At 31.1% G+C, this 16,295-nt stretch overlaps 1 protein-coding gene across 1 annotated transcript in view; it reads left to right on the top strand.

The window, feature by feature from the left end:
• LOC107164468 (Zinc-finger protein interacting with CP190) overlaps window positions 1-15,528 on the top strand; it is a 79,194-nt gene extending 63,666 nt beyond the window's left edge. Inside the window, 1 exon segment of the mRNA XM_089227075.1 lies at window positions 15,125-15,528. Coding sequence (XP_089083201.1) covers window positions 15,125-15,528 — 404 coding nt within the window.
• Window positions 15,529-16,295: the final 767 nt, after the last annotated feature.

Genomic DNA, 16,295 nt, shown 5'->3' with positions numbered 1-16,295 from the left:
CCTTTTTATTTATTTACCGTAATTCGTATACTTTGATCGTATATATTACCTCTATAATACCTACACTGAAAATCAGATATTTTTGACTGGTTTTGATCGGTCTCGGATAAACTATGTACATACATAATAATATACATATTTTTTTTTATTTAGAAGGTTGTAGGCATACATTATAAACCTACGAATAATATATATATAGGATTTAGATAATTGCGAAGGAGTCTGCGCCGACGAAAGAGCCGGTAAGCGACTTGTGCGTTGTTGCTTGGGATCAAATACCGTCGGCCGAAAACACGAAACAACGATAGGTACGCACATAATGATGACGATGACGACGGCGATGATGATGATAATAATAATAATAATAATAATAACGTTGACGAAGATGATAATAATATAATCGTCCGCAGCCGGGGCCGCCGGGGCTATAAGTCGCAGTTCATATAGTCATCTCCCGTTATACCTATATATAGGCATATTATACCTATATATATTATATATTATGCGGTCATTTTTTTTTCATTCTCGTCAGATGCACGCGCAAACCGCGTGTCCATCCGACATCAATATCCGCCCCGTCACGTATACATAATATACGCGCGCTTACGGGTTGTGCATGTTTGTATATTTTATACGCGCATTCACACAAACACACAAATATATATATACCTAGGTATATATGTTGTATTATTTGTGTGTGTGTGTGTGTGTGTGTGTGTGAGACTACGGCCGACCGTCGGATTAGAAGAAGAAGAAGACGATCATCGTCATGATGATGATGGCAATTGGCCGCGATATCCGTACACACACGTCCGTGACCTTCACCGTCAAGGTCATTCACCGCGGGTACTTACTGAACGGGGCCGAGTCGCAGCCACCACTGCCGCAGCATCCACCGCCACCGCCGTCCAATGCTGTACCACATTATATTATTATTATTATTATTATACATTTATACACAATATATCATAATATTACGATCGTCGTTATCACAATAATATGTATACTTGTGTATAATGCATCGTGCATTATAATATTATGCACTCGGTCTAACCCTATTTTACGACCCGTTTCTATATATAGCTGCATAATATCATCTTTGACTTATCCCGCTCCTGCTCGTCCTGCCGCTTATTCATATATTATATATATATATATATATATATATATATATATATATATTTATGTTCACGAGATATATATTATATCTTATCCGTGCCGCGTCCTGTCGTTATAAGGTTATAATAATACTAAATATAGGCGTGCTATATATTAATTTTTATTTAAGCCCGACAAGAGGTTATTATTATGGTATATATACGTATCTACCATGATACGCGTGTGCTGTAAAAAAAAAATCACCGAATTATACGTCTCGGCATATTATTATGACTTTTATCCGGAGAGTATGACTGACAAGCTTTATTATTATAATAGCAATTTGTGTTTTCGGTACTAATTATTACTACATTATCTATATACGAGTACGCGCGTTTAAGTAGGATACATAGAGGAACATTTTGATCTATTTACAGCCGAGTCGTATCAAAGGTACATAGCTATACGTATGTCATTAATAGCAAACGTGTTATTTCATCTCGTAATCAGTGCTGAGACTTATCTAGATAATTATTTAGTTATCTTTTATCTTGTCTAGATAAATATTTGAATTTTATCTAAATAATTATCTAAGATAAAAAAATCATTCATCTAGATAAATTCATCTCTATACAAAAAAAATATAATACACATTTTGATTGTCAATTTATTTGTATGATAACTAGCCAATACTTTAAATTTGAATTGTCGAGTCATCCAATAAAAAAAAAAAAAAAATATGTTCATAATAACGTTATTTATTATACAGGTATTATTTTTTATTATTGATATTTTCATTAGGGGCCCAGACACTGTGATCAAATATACCTACATTACATAATTACGAATCGTGTAAAATGTGTAGTTTTTTCTTGATTTTTATACTTAATTTAAAAAATGTTTTTTTCAGTTATACCTTAGTTATTTATTAATAATAATGTCTACTGCTAACATTAATTTACCCATATAGCCGATGTTTGTATAATATTGAAGTACTAAGTAGTATCAAAGGTATACTCTTAAAATGTTTTGGATTTCAATGTGTTAAAAAATTAAATTTATCTTTCTTGTTATCTAGATAAATTAAAATTATGTTATCTTTTATCTTTATTTAGATACATTTTTGTCCTGTTATCTTTATCTTTATCTAGATAAAAAAGTACTTATCTAATCCCAACACTGCTCGTAATATTTGTTTGCGTATAAACAGTATATTAGGCAGTAGAGGTACTATTATTCGAATGTTGTGAAGCATTTATTATTATTATTATTATTATGTTACTCATCGCTCATTTATAAAACACTGTTGATATGCGATCAGAAAATAATTATCAACTTAGATTTTTTTTCAAATGTTAATAAATCATATATTACTTTTTCTGGCAATATTATAAGTCCCTTTTAACATCGTTATAATATACAGTGTGATCACGATAAGTGGAAACACTCAATAACTATGTGCAGGCTTCATATATTTCAATTCTGCTTTTTCGGCTAACTAATAAACATTATTATACACATTTTCAAATAATTAGACTATTTTTTTGACACTTAACTTTGCGCATGCGCACAATAACTTTTTTTTTTAAATGGCATGATCCATTTTTGACCACAAATTATTTTTTTTGGTATTTTTTTATGAATTTTAGTGGTTGAATTTCTTTTCTAAGTCAAAAAATGACCGAGTTACAGCAATTTGATTTTACGTTATTACAATAGGTAAACAGGTGTTTCATAAATTGGATTAGTTATTTTTAGTTTTTTATTATTAACTAAGTATTTTATAATCTGTTATACCCGTGCAAATAACGTAAAATCAAATTGCTGTAACTCGGTCATTTTTTGACTTAGAAAAGAAATTCAACCACTAAAATTCATAAAAAAATACCAAAATAAATAATTTGTGGTCAAAAATGGATCATGCTATTTAAAAAAAAAAAGTTATTGTGCGCATGCGCAAAGTTAAGTGTCAAAAAAATAGTCTAATTATTTGAAAATGTGTATAATAATGTTTATTAGTTAGCCGAAAAAGCAGAATTGAAATATATGAAGCCTGCACATAGTTATTGAGTGTTTCCACTTATCGTGATCACACTGTATTAACATACTACCTCCGCACTGTCACACAGCTTGGAGTTGACCAACACTAGTTTAATTAACTATATTGTTATCTTATCTATGTAATGCTGTATTGTTGATGGACATCAAAAAATGTCATTATTGTTATACAACAATATAATAAAATATAGTTTTGGAACATTATTATATAACAATATGGCCAATATTTTACTTGGTTATATTTTACATCGTGAAAATTTAAATTTCAGACGCTCATAAAAATATTTGTAGAATGACACTCAATTTTTTTTTTTTTTGAATCCTGTACTTTACAAATTATGAGGAATCTTGTATTCAATTTTAAAATAGTATGTTTATGAATAGATGTCAAACTATTTAAGAATTTTCAACTAAAAAGAATTTGCATATTTTTCACCGATTCAAAAATTTCAATTTTTACCCCTCATAAGTTCCAACTATATATCAATTTGATATCAGAAATCACTCTCAAGGTTGAACATTGAAGCATTTCTAGCTACTTTTTATCGTATAATATCGGTACATTTTTATTGATTATAAAGTCAATGGATTTATTACATTGCTCAGAAACAAAAACACATAAGTGGTCAGTCTATATAATTTTGAACAATGTATATGGTTGGGCTACTATAATTGGCTCCCAATAGTGTCACATATAAAAGAAAAACTCATCGATATAACGCCAATACTTCGCTCTGCAGAATCTGGAATGTCAGAAATGAATAGCACCCATGTGGTAGCTGTAGTTTGAATAGTACCTCCACCGAATGTTTTTAAACCTGATTGTGTCTGTATGTAATGACCTTAACTTATATTTAATTCGTTAATGTCCATCGATGTAAGTACATGTATTAGATTTTAATAACGTTGACTATTATATGGCGGAAAGGTAATGATTATTTTATTAGCTACCAAGATTGATTATTATTAGTATTTATTAAATATCCGTCGAATTTCACGATTTAATATTTAATTTATCGTTTGTGAATTAACATGTATAGTTGAGTTTCAATTAGAACTCAGCAGCGTAATAGTGACAGTAATTGATACGATTTTGACGTCCACATACTCGCATGTCGCATAAATATATTATACATATATATATATATATATATATATATATATATGGCATAGTTACACGGTGTATTATATTGCTATATATTTATAAATACACGCATATAATGCATAATTGGCACGTGAAATGCAAATTCAACTTGTCAGTCGGCGACCGGCGTGTCAACGGTGTGACTTGTAAGTGTTAGCGTACTTATAGCATAGATTTTAACAAGGAACCCCGTTGACCGCTATCATCGCATTTATGGGTGAATTATTATTATTATTTATTACTATAATAATAATAATAATAATAATAAATAACTTATTTTTCACGACTCAGACTCGCAATACACCGTTGTGATTTTTGTTAGTTGACGTTAATTTTTCTACGATCTTCGAACACACTATTCAATTATAAGCGTATACCTATTACCTACCTACATATATTTAAAATAATATATAATATAATTTGATAAACTATTCATATACAACTTGGCTATATCTAGCTACATAATATGCACGATTTTTGCGATCTCATCTCATTTACGATAAATATAATGCACCTCTAAATACGGACGGTGATTTGACACGCGAAAAGTCGTGGCGTGTGTGACGTGCAGTTGGTTAGGTTAAAATATTATAACATTATTATACACGCGTATAGGTACATCGTTCATATAAGCGAACAATACTTTTGCAAGTCGGAACGGTTACCGACCAGATGACCGCCTTTCGGGTGCCAGGTCGACATCGAACAATCGAACATCCGGGAGAATATTTTCGTGATATTCCGCGGAGTGCGCATTATCATTGTGTCCCGATGACGTCGGTTTTGTAATAGGTATAGTGTGTATACACTGTATACACAGATAGTCGACTTATTCTTATTGTTGACGGCTATTGTAGGTACACGATAGGGAACAGTTTTTTTTTGTCCTAGCGATACAATAAAATTCGCGATAAATACGATTAGGATGTTAATATTATTGACTAGGTATTGTGTACAGCGACGATGAGCATCGTCATTATATGATAACACGATGTCGTTTAGAAACGGTATTCACCATTCGCTATCATCATCATGCAACGTAAAATAAATATTTCATTTTTCACAACAAATGTTTCTACCTAATATAGCTATTGACTTACAAACGTATGACCAGATGATTAAAAATGAAAATACGAGTTTATACGTCTAATTGAAAACCAATGACGAGTAAATAAATACTAACTATTGCAACCAAAATAAATATTACACCTGCAGACTGAATAAATGTTTTTCGCAAGCGCAATATAAAATTTTCAACAAAACACAAACTATTACAAGCTTTATAGATGTCTTACACACAATTCTATGTAATCAATAATTGCTAACCTATAGCTTATATGATAACAATTAATGACTCAATGATTGCATAATAGGCCTAAGCCTACTATAATACGATAATACTTACCTATACATTCAACATTATTAATATTACATTCATAATTCAAAAATTCAAATATTTTCGTAAATATGTGAACTTTTTTGGTTATTAAAAATCAGGAGTGGCCAACATGAATATATGTTAATAAGAAACAATTACTCCTATATTTTGGAATTTTGGAAGCATTTTTCTATTTTAACTACCCAAATAGGTATTTATTAAAAACTGTGCGGTAAAATTAATATCGGTTTTTGGAACAAAATATTCGTGTGATAACTTTATTCAACAATGAAAATAATGAAGTCAAAATATCGTTCAAATTTGACTGATGAGCATCTCACAGAGTCACTAAGAACTTCTTTTACATCAATGCAATCAGATCTTAAGTAGCTTACTAAAAACGTTGACACGAAAAAAATGTCATGTAACGTTTATTTTTTAAATTTATTATTCATATTAATTTATTATATATTTTTGTTTATTAATCTGCATTCTATAGCCCTATATCTATGTAATAAGAACAATTTTGTTATGAATATAGGTATAAGAAAAACAATTTAATTTTTGGTTTTTGTAAATAAGACGCGAACCGCAAATTGGCCACCCCTGATATAGATATTGTAAATTAGATTAGAATAATGCTTTAGTGTTTCGATAAACAATAATGCTCGCATTGCCTATTTAACAATATAAAATAATTTAAAAGTGTATAAAATTTAAAATTTAAAATAAATTTGTTGGTAATAAAATAGGAATCTTTTATTATTGCAGTATAATTTATTAATTTATGTCTTCATGTATAAATATGCCTATAAAATTATAACTGTAAACAGTTTCCAGCCACTAAAGAAGTAAAGACTATATATATATATATATATATATATCATACGTGGTATGAACTAAGTACCTATTAAGTGTGGAATACCAAGGCACACTTCTATATATGAAATGTGAATAACTTTGGAAGGGATAAAGCACTATAACGACGAGATGAAAAGTACCAAGCTATCATTAACGAAGCACAATAATCGATCGCCCAGAGTTTGGACCAGAAATTCTATATGAGAAGGTGGTGCTAATTACATGAACCTTAAATATTCCCGTACAGTTATACAGTTATACATGTGGTCGGTGCAGGTCTGATGGCAATATTTGTCTCTATCACGCGGAATCGGTACACGATTTGTTTGGGGACATTATTAACCCCATTATTGTGACAATATATATAACATATATAAGACACAATTAAAACGAAACGAAACGATATGATTTTAATATTTTAAATGAACATTTTGAAAATTCGCGTATAATAGGTAAATGTAATGAAGTAACAAAAAGTACTTCAAAATCGACGTCTGCTCAAATTATCATCTGAGTAAGATCAAAAAACACTTTTTCGCAGTGCGCAATATTCGCAACGATGAAGTGGCCATTATTGGCTTGTGAATTGACTGCTCTATTCGTGGTAAAGTAATAAAAATACATAATTTAATTGCATGCAGAGGCAGACATGACGCGTAATCACTCGAAGCTTTTAGGTGACAAGGCAAAATTTCCTATTATATACACCTCAGTGAGATGATCATCTCACATTTCAAATGCATTTCAACAAAATATGTTGAAGTCTCCGAGGTAAAAATCACGTTTCTTTATCCGTCACCACTCGTCTGAAGAAACCGTCAGCAGCTGTATATACCCACATTATATATATATATATAATATACACATACGAGCTAAATCTTCAATTGTACATCACTCCACATAATTGAGACACGTGGAACAAGGCTTTGAACAGCTCAACCCACAAAAAATTAAACTTTGTTTTATTTAAAGATAATGTTTATAAATAAATAAGTATGCATTTTAAGACAAAACTGTTTCAATCGTATATTCTAACAAATTCGACAGACGACGGCAATCCACTTATAATATACCTATATACGTATACCTATATAATTTTAGTAGAGTAGACAAAGATGTTTTTCTTAAAAATATTTCAAATTCAATTTGTCATCAGTGACACATCATATCAGTGACACGGTCGTATAGAGAGTGACGATTGAGATTTTTGGAGCTACTGCACTCTCAGATGAACCGTCTGTGTGCTAGCTGTATAAAATTCAGTAAAGTTGCGATAACTCGACAAATTTGACAACTCGAATTTTTATTCCCCTAGAAAATTCTTCCCCTATTAATTAGTTAAGTATCTCGAATAATACATATCTTGAATCGAATTTTTATCCTCCTTCAATTTGGTGTTATCGCGACTTGACTGTACATATATAATCGTACTATATATACGTATATATAGGCCTATCAGACGACTGATGTAGTCTTATAGTATGAGTGCACGATGAAGATAATGATGATGATGATGATGATGATGATGGAGACGAATACGTCGATGTCGATGATGATTACATTTAGGTACATACACGGTTATTGTACGTGCGTATATTTTACGTATACATATAATATTTTTATGTATATACGGTAGGGAGGCATCAACGTAGCGTCCAAGCGCAAGGAAATGATAATAATTCCAGGAAATATATGTACCTACCTATATATTATATAATATGTATGTATGGATGAATATTAACCGCGAGTTCAATAATGAGATTCTGCATTCTTCTGGGAAGAGAAAAACCAAATCGTGCGATATCGTAAATAATGTATAGTAGTATTGTATCTTGTAAGACAATAATATGATATTAAACCGATGTAGACAAGGGACAGATGTGAAGGTTGTAGGTCGACGGCGTATATAATATTATTGTATTAACTGTGATTGGAATACGAAAATAATAATAATGTAATAACATTACGCGATGTGTAACGGAAACGCCGACTCGACTAACGAAATCTACGTCTATTTCGCGGTTTCAATATTGACGTCACGATTTTTTCTCGAATTCATCTCTCATCAGATGCGAATGCTCGTCCAGATCGAATGCAATGGCAAGGCGGGCCTGCAGTCGGTAGTTAATAATAACGAGTATCATGGGGGTGCAATATTGAATACATTTTTGATTAATGCTTGAAATATAATAATATGTTTAAATACCTACATGATTCACGTCCAAGCAAGCGCGTATCGTGCATATCGTGTTTGAATAAAATACTCAAGAAGTCCACGAGGAATTCACTTCACCGTGGCTTCAAACCGTCGATAATTATTTGTAATGAATATAAGAATAATAAATAATAATTAATAACTATTCGTCATGGTCGCGGTATCTAACGGTAGCTGTGCTGTGGTGTCTTAACCTATAAACAGCCACTACACCTCACGATGGCTGACCACGTGGTATATAACACTACACCATGTCATGCCTGGCCAGTGGCCAGCCAAAGAAACGTATTCCGTCATGTGATGCAAGCGATGCTACGAAATACTTGAATTTTGGGCTTTAAATAACACAATGCGTTTGAAAAAATAATAATTAAAAATATAACAAGTAATTACTACGAGTTTTTAGATTTTTCACATTTACTCAGCTCCAATACAAAATTGAAATAAAGTGATTTTTTTACGTTTTACTGCAAATTGTTAAAATTGCAATCTTATATCATTCATATAAATATGATGCAATATAATTTTCAATTTTATTTACATTTATTGTATAGAATTTTTTGTAAGAGCGATTTTTGTTTTAGCGATTGCTCGGAAAATGTTATTAGATTTGTAATTTTGTATTATTAAGTATTATCTGACCACGATACCCATATGGTCATTATGTCTGTAACATTACATTATTATATTAATATATAAAATTACATAGCTAATTGTTTATAATGATAGTAGCACAAATTGCAAGTAAAGAATATTATACCTTTTTTTTTTACCAGAAAAAATTAAAGAATACATTTTTGAGGAAATATTAAACAGAATCATAATAAGTATATTATAATACATAGTTTACGTTTCGTGTTGGCTTATGAGTTTGCGTTACATTTGATTGATAAGGCGCGTGTATTCGATAAATTTTTCAGCTATTTTGTTACAGATTTTAATTTTTCACCTCTTTCTTGTCGTATGTTTGCGTTCTATTATAAGAAATATGTATTGTGTATAGGAATACGAAACACGAATATGATATAATATATTATTATAATTTATAATCATGAAATATGTCATCTATTTACCGGTTTCTTCGGCCCATATAAAGGTTCGGTGACCAAAAAATGAATAATATCATGATAAATTATTAAAACCCGTACTGCACATGTATCGAAAACCGTTTAACACGAGTGATTGCGATGTCCGTTATAGCAAGGTCCTTGAAGAAGAAACATGTGTACGATATTTTAATATTCATTTGTCGTTCAATTATCTCTAGGTTCACATTCGTCGTCATCCCGGTGCTATTTTCAGAACGAAATATATATTAATCATTTGAATGTCTAAAACGGCTGCATATGATTATAATATAATATTACGTTTAACTATAAATATATTATTATTACATAATATCATACATTATGTACCGACAGCCGCATCGGGTTATTTCCAAATCACGCGGAACCAATTGTGAAAACTGATTGATAGCCTAAAATGTTAATGTGGAGAGTAAAACGCATACATATACGCGCAAATACACAATACATCACGACGACCGTCCATTTAGTTACATCGAAACTCGAACTCTATTATAACATTATTGTTATTATTATCATGATTATATATATATATATATAGAATACGCACAATATTATGTGAACGCAGTCGAAACGTTGCACTTAGGTATACACGTGGTATTTTTACGGTTAATGCCCACTATATAATATTATAATAGGACTCCCGTTGTCGTAGCAGACGCGTTTACCGAGTGGCGATCGTTTAAACGGTTATTTTCGATTTTCATCACGTCCCCCCGGCGTTTGGACTGTTGCACTTGCCGGTGCATCACCGCACACATTAATCGGACGTGGCGCAATCGTATGATGATAATAATAAAATCGCGCATAGGGATCGGTGCCAAGTAGTATAGACTATAGGTACTCGTCATCGTACCCCCCCCCCTCCCCATAAATCGGGTCAATTGGTTTTAGATTATTTTTGCGCTTGAAAAATTCACATACACACACCGTTGTTGTAGTACGCGTGTGTTTAGAGCTGAGTTGTTTAGTATTATAATACTTGTACGAACGCACGTAAATATATATATATTATACAGAGCGTCGCTTGCATTAATAAACACCAGAGTACTTGTACCAATACACCGTACAAACATTAAACATTTTACAGTAGGTACCTACTATAGGTATGTAACTAAATAGTGTAAAAATATACACAATTGTATTGTTATACTCGCAAGTGTGTGTAGTAGAAATTTTAGAATAAACATGTACGATGCACTTTTAGGTCTAGCTACCGTCGGATATTGTACGGTGGCGTGAGGATGAGGAGAAGAGCTAATATATATAGTGAACCGTTATAGATGGAGCAGGTTTTTTACTCTGCGATGAAGGAGCTTCATGTTCACGTGCGAATTTCTTATTTGGATATTCGATATAATATATGAATAATTCCCAGTTTTATAATAGGATTTCCGGTGTCGTATTTGCTCGCCGAGTCTCTAAACGATTATTTTGGATTTCCAACACGTCCCTCGAGCCGCTGACCTGTTGCACCGATGCACCACCGCAAATAGGTACCTATCTCGCGTGCAAGACCATCAGTGCAAAGTACTATAGGTCGTACTCGTCGTCGTTTTACCACCACAAACCCGGTCAATTGATTTTCTATTATTTTTGCGATTGAAAATTTCACACACACACTGTATAATATGCGTATGTTAAGAGCTGAGTTTGTAATTGTAAAGCACATCGATATATGTATATATTATATATAACGTCACTTGAATTAACGCGAGATATACTTACGGCATACAAACATTAAACATCTTATATGATATGAAAATACACGATTAAATAACTACTCACAAGTGTGTGTAGTTGAATTTATTGTAGAATAATCATCATCGATGCACTTTTCGGTTCATCTATACCGTCGGACATCATGTGGAGGCGTGAGGATGAGAAGAACTAATAATTCAATAGAATCCGCTTATTACGATTCCGTTTATATTTTTTGACATCCGGGTTATAGGTATAACGAAGTTTGGATACAATAACGATCTAGGTTCCTTGGAGATCTTTCTATTATTAAGCGGTTTTACTGTGCAATGAAACATTACACGGACTAGATCAGTTTATTAGGTCTGTGATGAAGCTGCATATTTTCGCGTGTTCATAAATTTCCAATTCAGATCTGGATATCGATAATATCTAAATGATTACCAGTATTATTTATTAATTTTTTATTTTACAATCCATATTTTTGCAGTTTTATACAACAATAAACAAGTCAATTTAAGAAAATAATAAAAGTACTATGGCCTAATGACTTATGTAGGAAGAGTGACTTGCAAGATCACCTTTCCATCGTTAATTGCTACATGTATGTGTTACATTCTATAAATAGCCTGTTTCTACACCAGCTGCGTTAAAACAATATTATCTAGTAGAATTGTCTGAACGTGTTCTGGAAGCTAGAAAGAATACGGGGAGATCCGAGATAGGGGAGAGTTGTATTTAATTGTTTAGTTTTTCACAGAACCTTTTGTAAAAATATATGTGTTATCGTTGATGATCTAATTTGGAGATAATTTATAATATTATGTTATTTACTAATTATACATACGAAAAGGCGCTTTAGCGATGTCACACTTATGTATTATTACATTTACAATACACAATTTTAATTATATTATAAATATAATATATTAAATATATTATTTTATAAAGGTAAACAACGTATGGATAAGGATAATGAGTAATAACTCCGAAAAGTGAAAACCGTGTACTGTGTACAATGCATTATATATTATAATACAATATACATAATGATTGTCATATTGATAAGTATATGGTTAATGAGATCGCAACCATAGCCAACCGTAAAATATTAGTTGGATAAGTATATAAGGATTCGCTGCTCGTTTTGTAGTAAAAGTTCATATACCTACCTATGTATATGTATAACATACCTATATATTATATTTGTTATATCATGCATAATGCATATAGGTATTATAATTTACAATCAATCATGAGACGTAATTTTATAACCTTTATAGCTATTCGATTTGATATTTTATAATACATTTTTATACGATCGGTTAGTGTGGATTATAAAAGTATAAATACATATTTAATGGTCATAAATTCTTAAGTTATTACTTATTAAGGCATACTATAAGCACATGATAATATGTACGATATACCTACCCAATATATAGCTGTTCTATATGAACATTACTGTCATGGTTAAAATGTATAAATTTGTTTTTAACGAACCTATAATAGAATAAATTACTGTCTTATTATAATATATTACATAATTATTCGGTTTAATTATAAACTACCCAAAATACTTATATACATATATATTATGCATTTGTAAATATTAATTTATAATATTATCATATTTTTTAAATCATTTTTATTGTTAATAAAATAATAACTATATTTATAAATACATAGGCACTTACTTACTTTAAGTAAGTACGTATATCTAATGGATACTCATGGATTCCTTTTTATTTTATTTTTATTTTTTATTTTTATTCCTGGACCGACGATTTCAATAAAGTTTCTATATTATTACTCATAATATACAGTACGCATACCTAACATGCAGTGATGTAATATAGTTCTGAGTAGAAATGTAGATTTGTAAGTTCTTAAAAAATATAATTTTTTGTCTCTACACTAGAGTGACAAAATATAGGGACGGTTTATTCATTTTAGAATTCTTAAAAATAAATTTATTTAGCATATTAACTCATTTTTTGGTGATAAGAGAATAATAATCGTAATATATTTTATAATTAAGAACAATAAGTTGTATTATTTCTCATAAAAAATTATAATAGTTTTTGAATCATAATTATTTCATTAAAAAAAAAAAAAATGTTTTAAATTTAAGAATGAGATATCTATAGAAATCGTTAAACTTAAATGACTTGATTGTAATTAAATTAAACATTTTCAAGTTTAAGTATATTATAACACAATGGGCGTTGATTAAATTTTTGGTAAATTTAATCCAATTTATAAAGTTTATTTTAAACGTATAAAATAATGCATTCAATATGTTTTTTCTTGACTATTGTAGGTGAACTTATCAGTTGGACGGCTCTGCTTTATTCCGTGGCTCTACTACTTATACTGGGTTGTACAGATGAATTTCTCAGAGATAGAGACGGCGCTAGGGGGTGGACACTTCGTGAAAATTCCAGAGGCACCGTGGTCAGGGTCGGAAGGCTCATGTCTACTGTTTACTCAGTGGTGCCGATTCCTATGTCCAGGTATTGCAGTTGCAATACCTATTAAGGGTGGGTGGGTGTAATAAGCCTACGAAACACACTGGCTAAAATTATAGTTGTAGTACAAGATAAGACGTTACATTATAGCATGCAAGCTGCAGCTTTCACGGTTGACTTATAAATATAAAGTATAATATGACAATCTTTAAATTTAACAATTAACTTTTTTTAATGAAATTCGTATGTAACATAATCGAAAGGGACTTATTTTACTATATGAATATAGATGGTAATTTATTATGTATAGTGAATCCTTCAAAACGATATACATAATTTGATAAGCTCCTGCATAGCGAGGTTGTGTGATCGGAAGAATGGCTTTAGGAACCTGAGGCTGTACCCCGAGCTCCAAATCAAAGTCTAAAAACTTCCCAATTTGCGATGCTATGCTGTTGTTGAAACCATGGAATGCACGGCCTATAGATACTTTTTTTCTTCGTTTACTGCATTATTCTGTTCCGGGTCATTTGTTTCCCAAGCCCAACGGATTGTCGGGTCCAGAATGAGGCCGTTATTTTTACTTCTTTCTAGTTTCTATAACGATGATGTCTGTATTTTAAACGACTGTGTTAAAAATCTTTAATGGAGATTAAGATAGGGCAAATCTGCGAGAATTTGTAACACGAGAAGTTTTGAACATCACTAGCTACATTAGGTATTAAACGACAAATTCAACACAAATTTCGAATCATAAATAGTTGGTATTTTTAACGGAATATGAAGTGCACGGGTATCAACTATCAGTTATTATTATAAAATTTAATATAAATTACTAATAATACGTAAAAGCGTAATATTATACTTTATTTAATGTAAAAAAAATACTGCATCAAATACTGGCTTGAAAATCTGGTGATGTCAATAAAGTCTAATCGATTATAAGTAGAGAAGTACATAGTTACCAAATAGTTTAAGAAAAAAAAAATAAATATTAATAAGTTATTTACAAATCTTCAGCCTGTCGTCACTCCGACAGAAAAATGGATAAGAAAAATTACCCATGCAATGTCTGCGAAAAATCTTTCTACCAAAGTAGACAATTGAAAATACATCAACGCACACACACGGGTGAAAAACCGTACGGGTGCGATGTGTGTGACAAATCGTTCAACGATAGTAGCAAGTTGACAGTACATCGACGCATGCACACTGGTGAAAAACCGTACGGGTGCGATGTTTGTGACAAATCGTTCAGCCAGAGTGGCAATTTGGAAATTCATCGACGCACACACACTGGTGAAAAACCGTACGGGTGCGACGTTTGTGACAAATCGTTCAGCGATAATGGCAATTTGATAAAACATCGACGCACACACACTGGTGAAAAACCGTACGGGTGCGACGTTTGTGACAAATCGTTCAGCGATAATGTCAATTTGACAAAACATCGACGCATGCACACTGGTGAAAAACCACAGGATAAAATTTATCCGATAAATCATATTAACAAATAATGTTTGCACTGATAATATATTTTATTTTTTATACTTTATAATGAATATATTACACGCTATTTATTCATCACTTGTTCTTAATTTGATTACATAAAGATAATTCATACAAGTTATTCTTACAACATTATCTTGAACGTGATGATTAATAATTACTGGACAAACAGACTGCAAGATTTGCGAGAATTTATGATTTTCGCTGGACACGAGTATACGTTTGCAACAAATAATAACATAACAATACCCAACTTCTTACAATCAATTTTGAATAAGAGTAATCAAATTAATGATATCGTTACGTTCAAGGGTGTTTATATTAAAACTTGCATTGCATGTTCTTTTAAAATTGTCCAAGAATTTCAATCAAATATTATACGAGTACCCATAAAAAATGATTCGACAATAACGTACCTATGAGTTAAAAACACTTATGGATTTCGAACGTTCAATTAAAATTTTAAATAGTTAAGTTATTAATTATACTCATAATTATATTAATCTATCTATCTATCTTTCTAGATATATAAAAGTAAGTGGTGGTTTCTATAATCCTTATGATCTCGAAAACTACCCGACTGATTGACTTGAAATTCAACATAGATATTCAGCTACATCTGAAGAAGGTCAGAACCGACATGAAAACCCCACTCGATGTCTTTCTCGGTCACCAGGTCGAGACGACTTCATGTATATATTTTAATGTATATTTTATAATTATTATTATTATATGATTATGTTTCTATAGAAACTGTTTGTTAATAAGATTAATA

The sequence above is a fragment of the Diuraphis noxia genome, unplaced genomic scaffold, assembly GCF_037042655.1.
Source record: "Diuraphis noxia isolate RWA-SAM2 unplaced genomic scaffold, SU_Dnox_SAM2 contig0004, whole genome shotgun sequence".
Taxonomy (NCBI): Eukaryota; Metazoa; Arthropoda; class Insecta; order Hemiptera; family Aphididae; genus Diuraphis; species Diuraphis noxia.
This window is presented reverse-complemented; position numbering and strand designations above follow the sequence as displayed.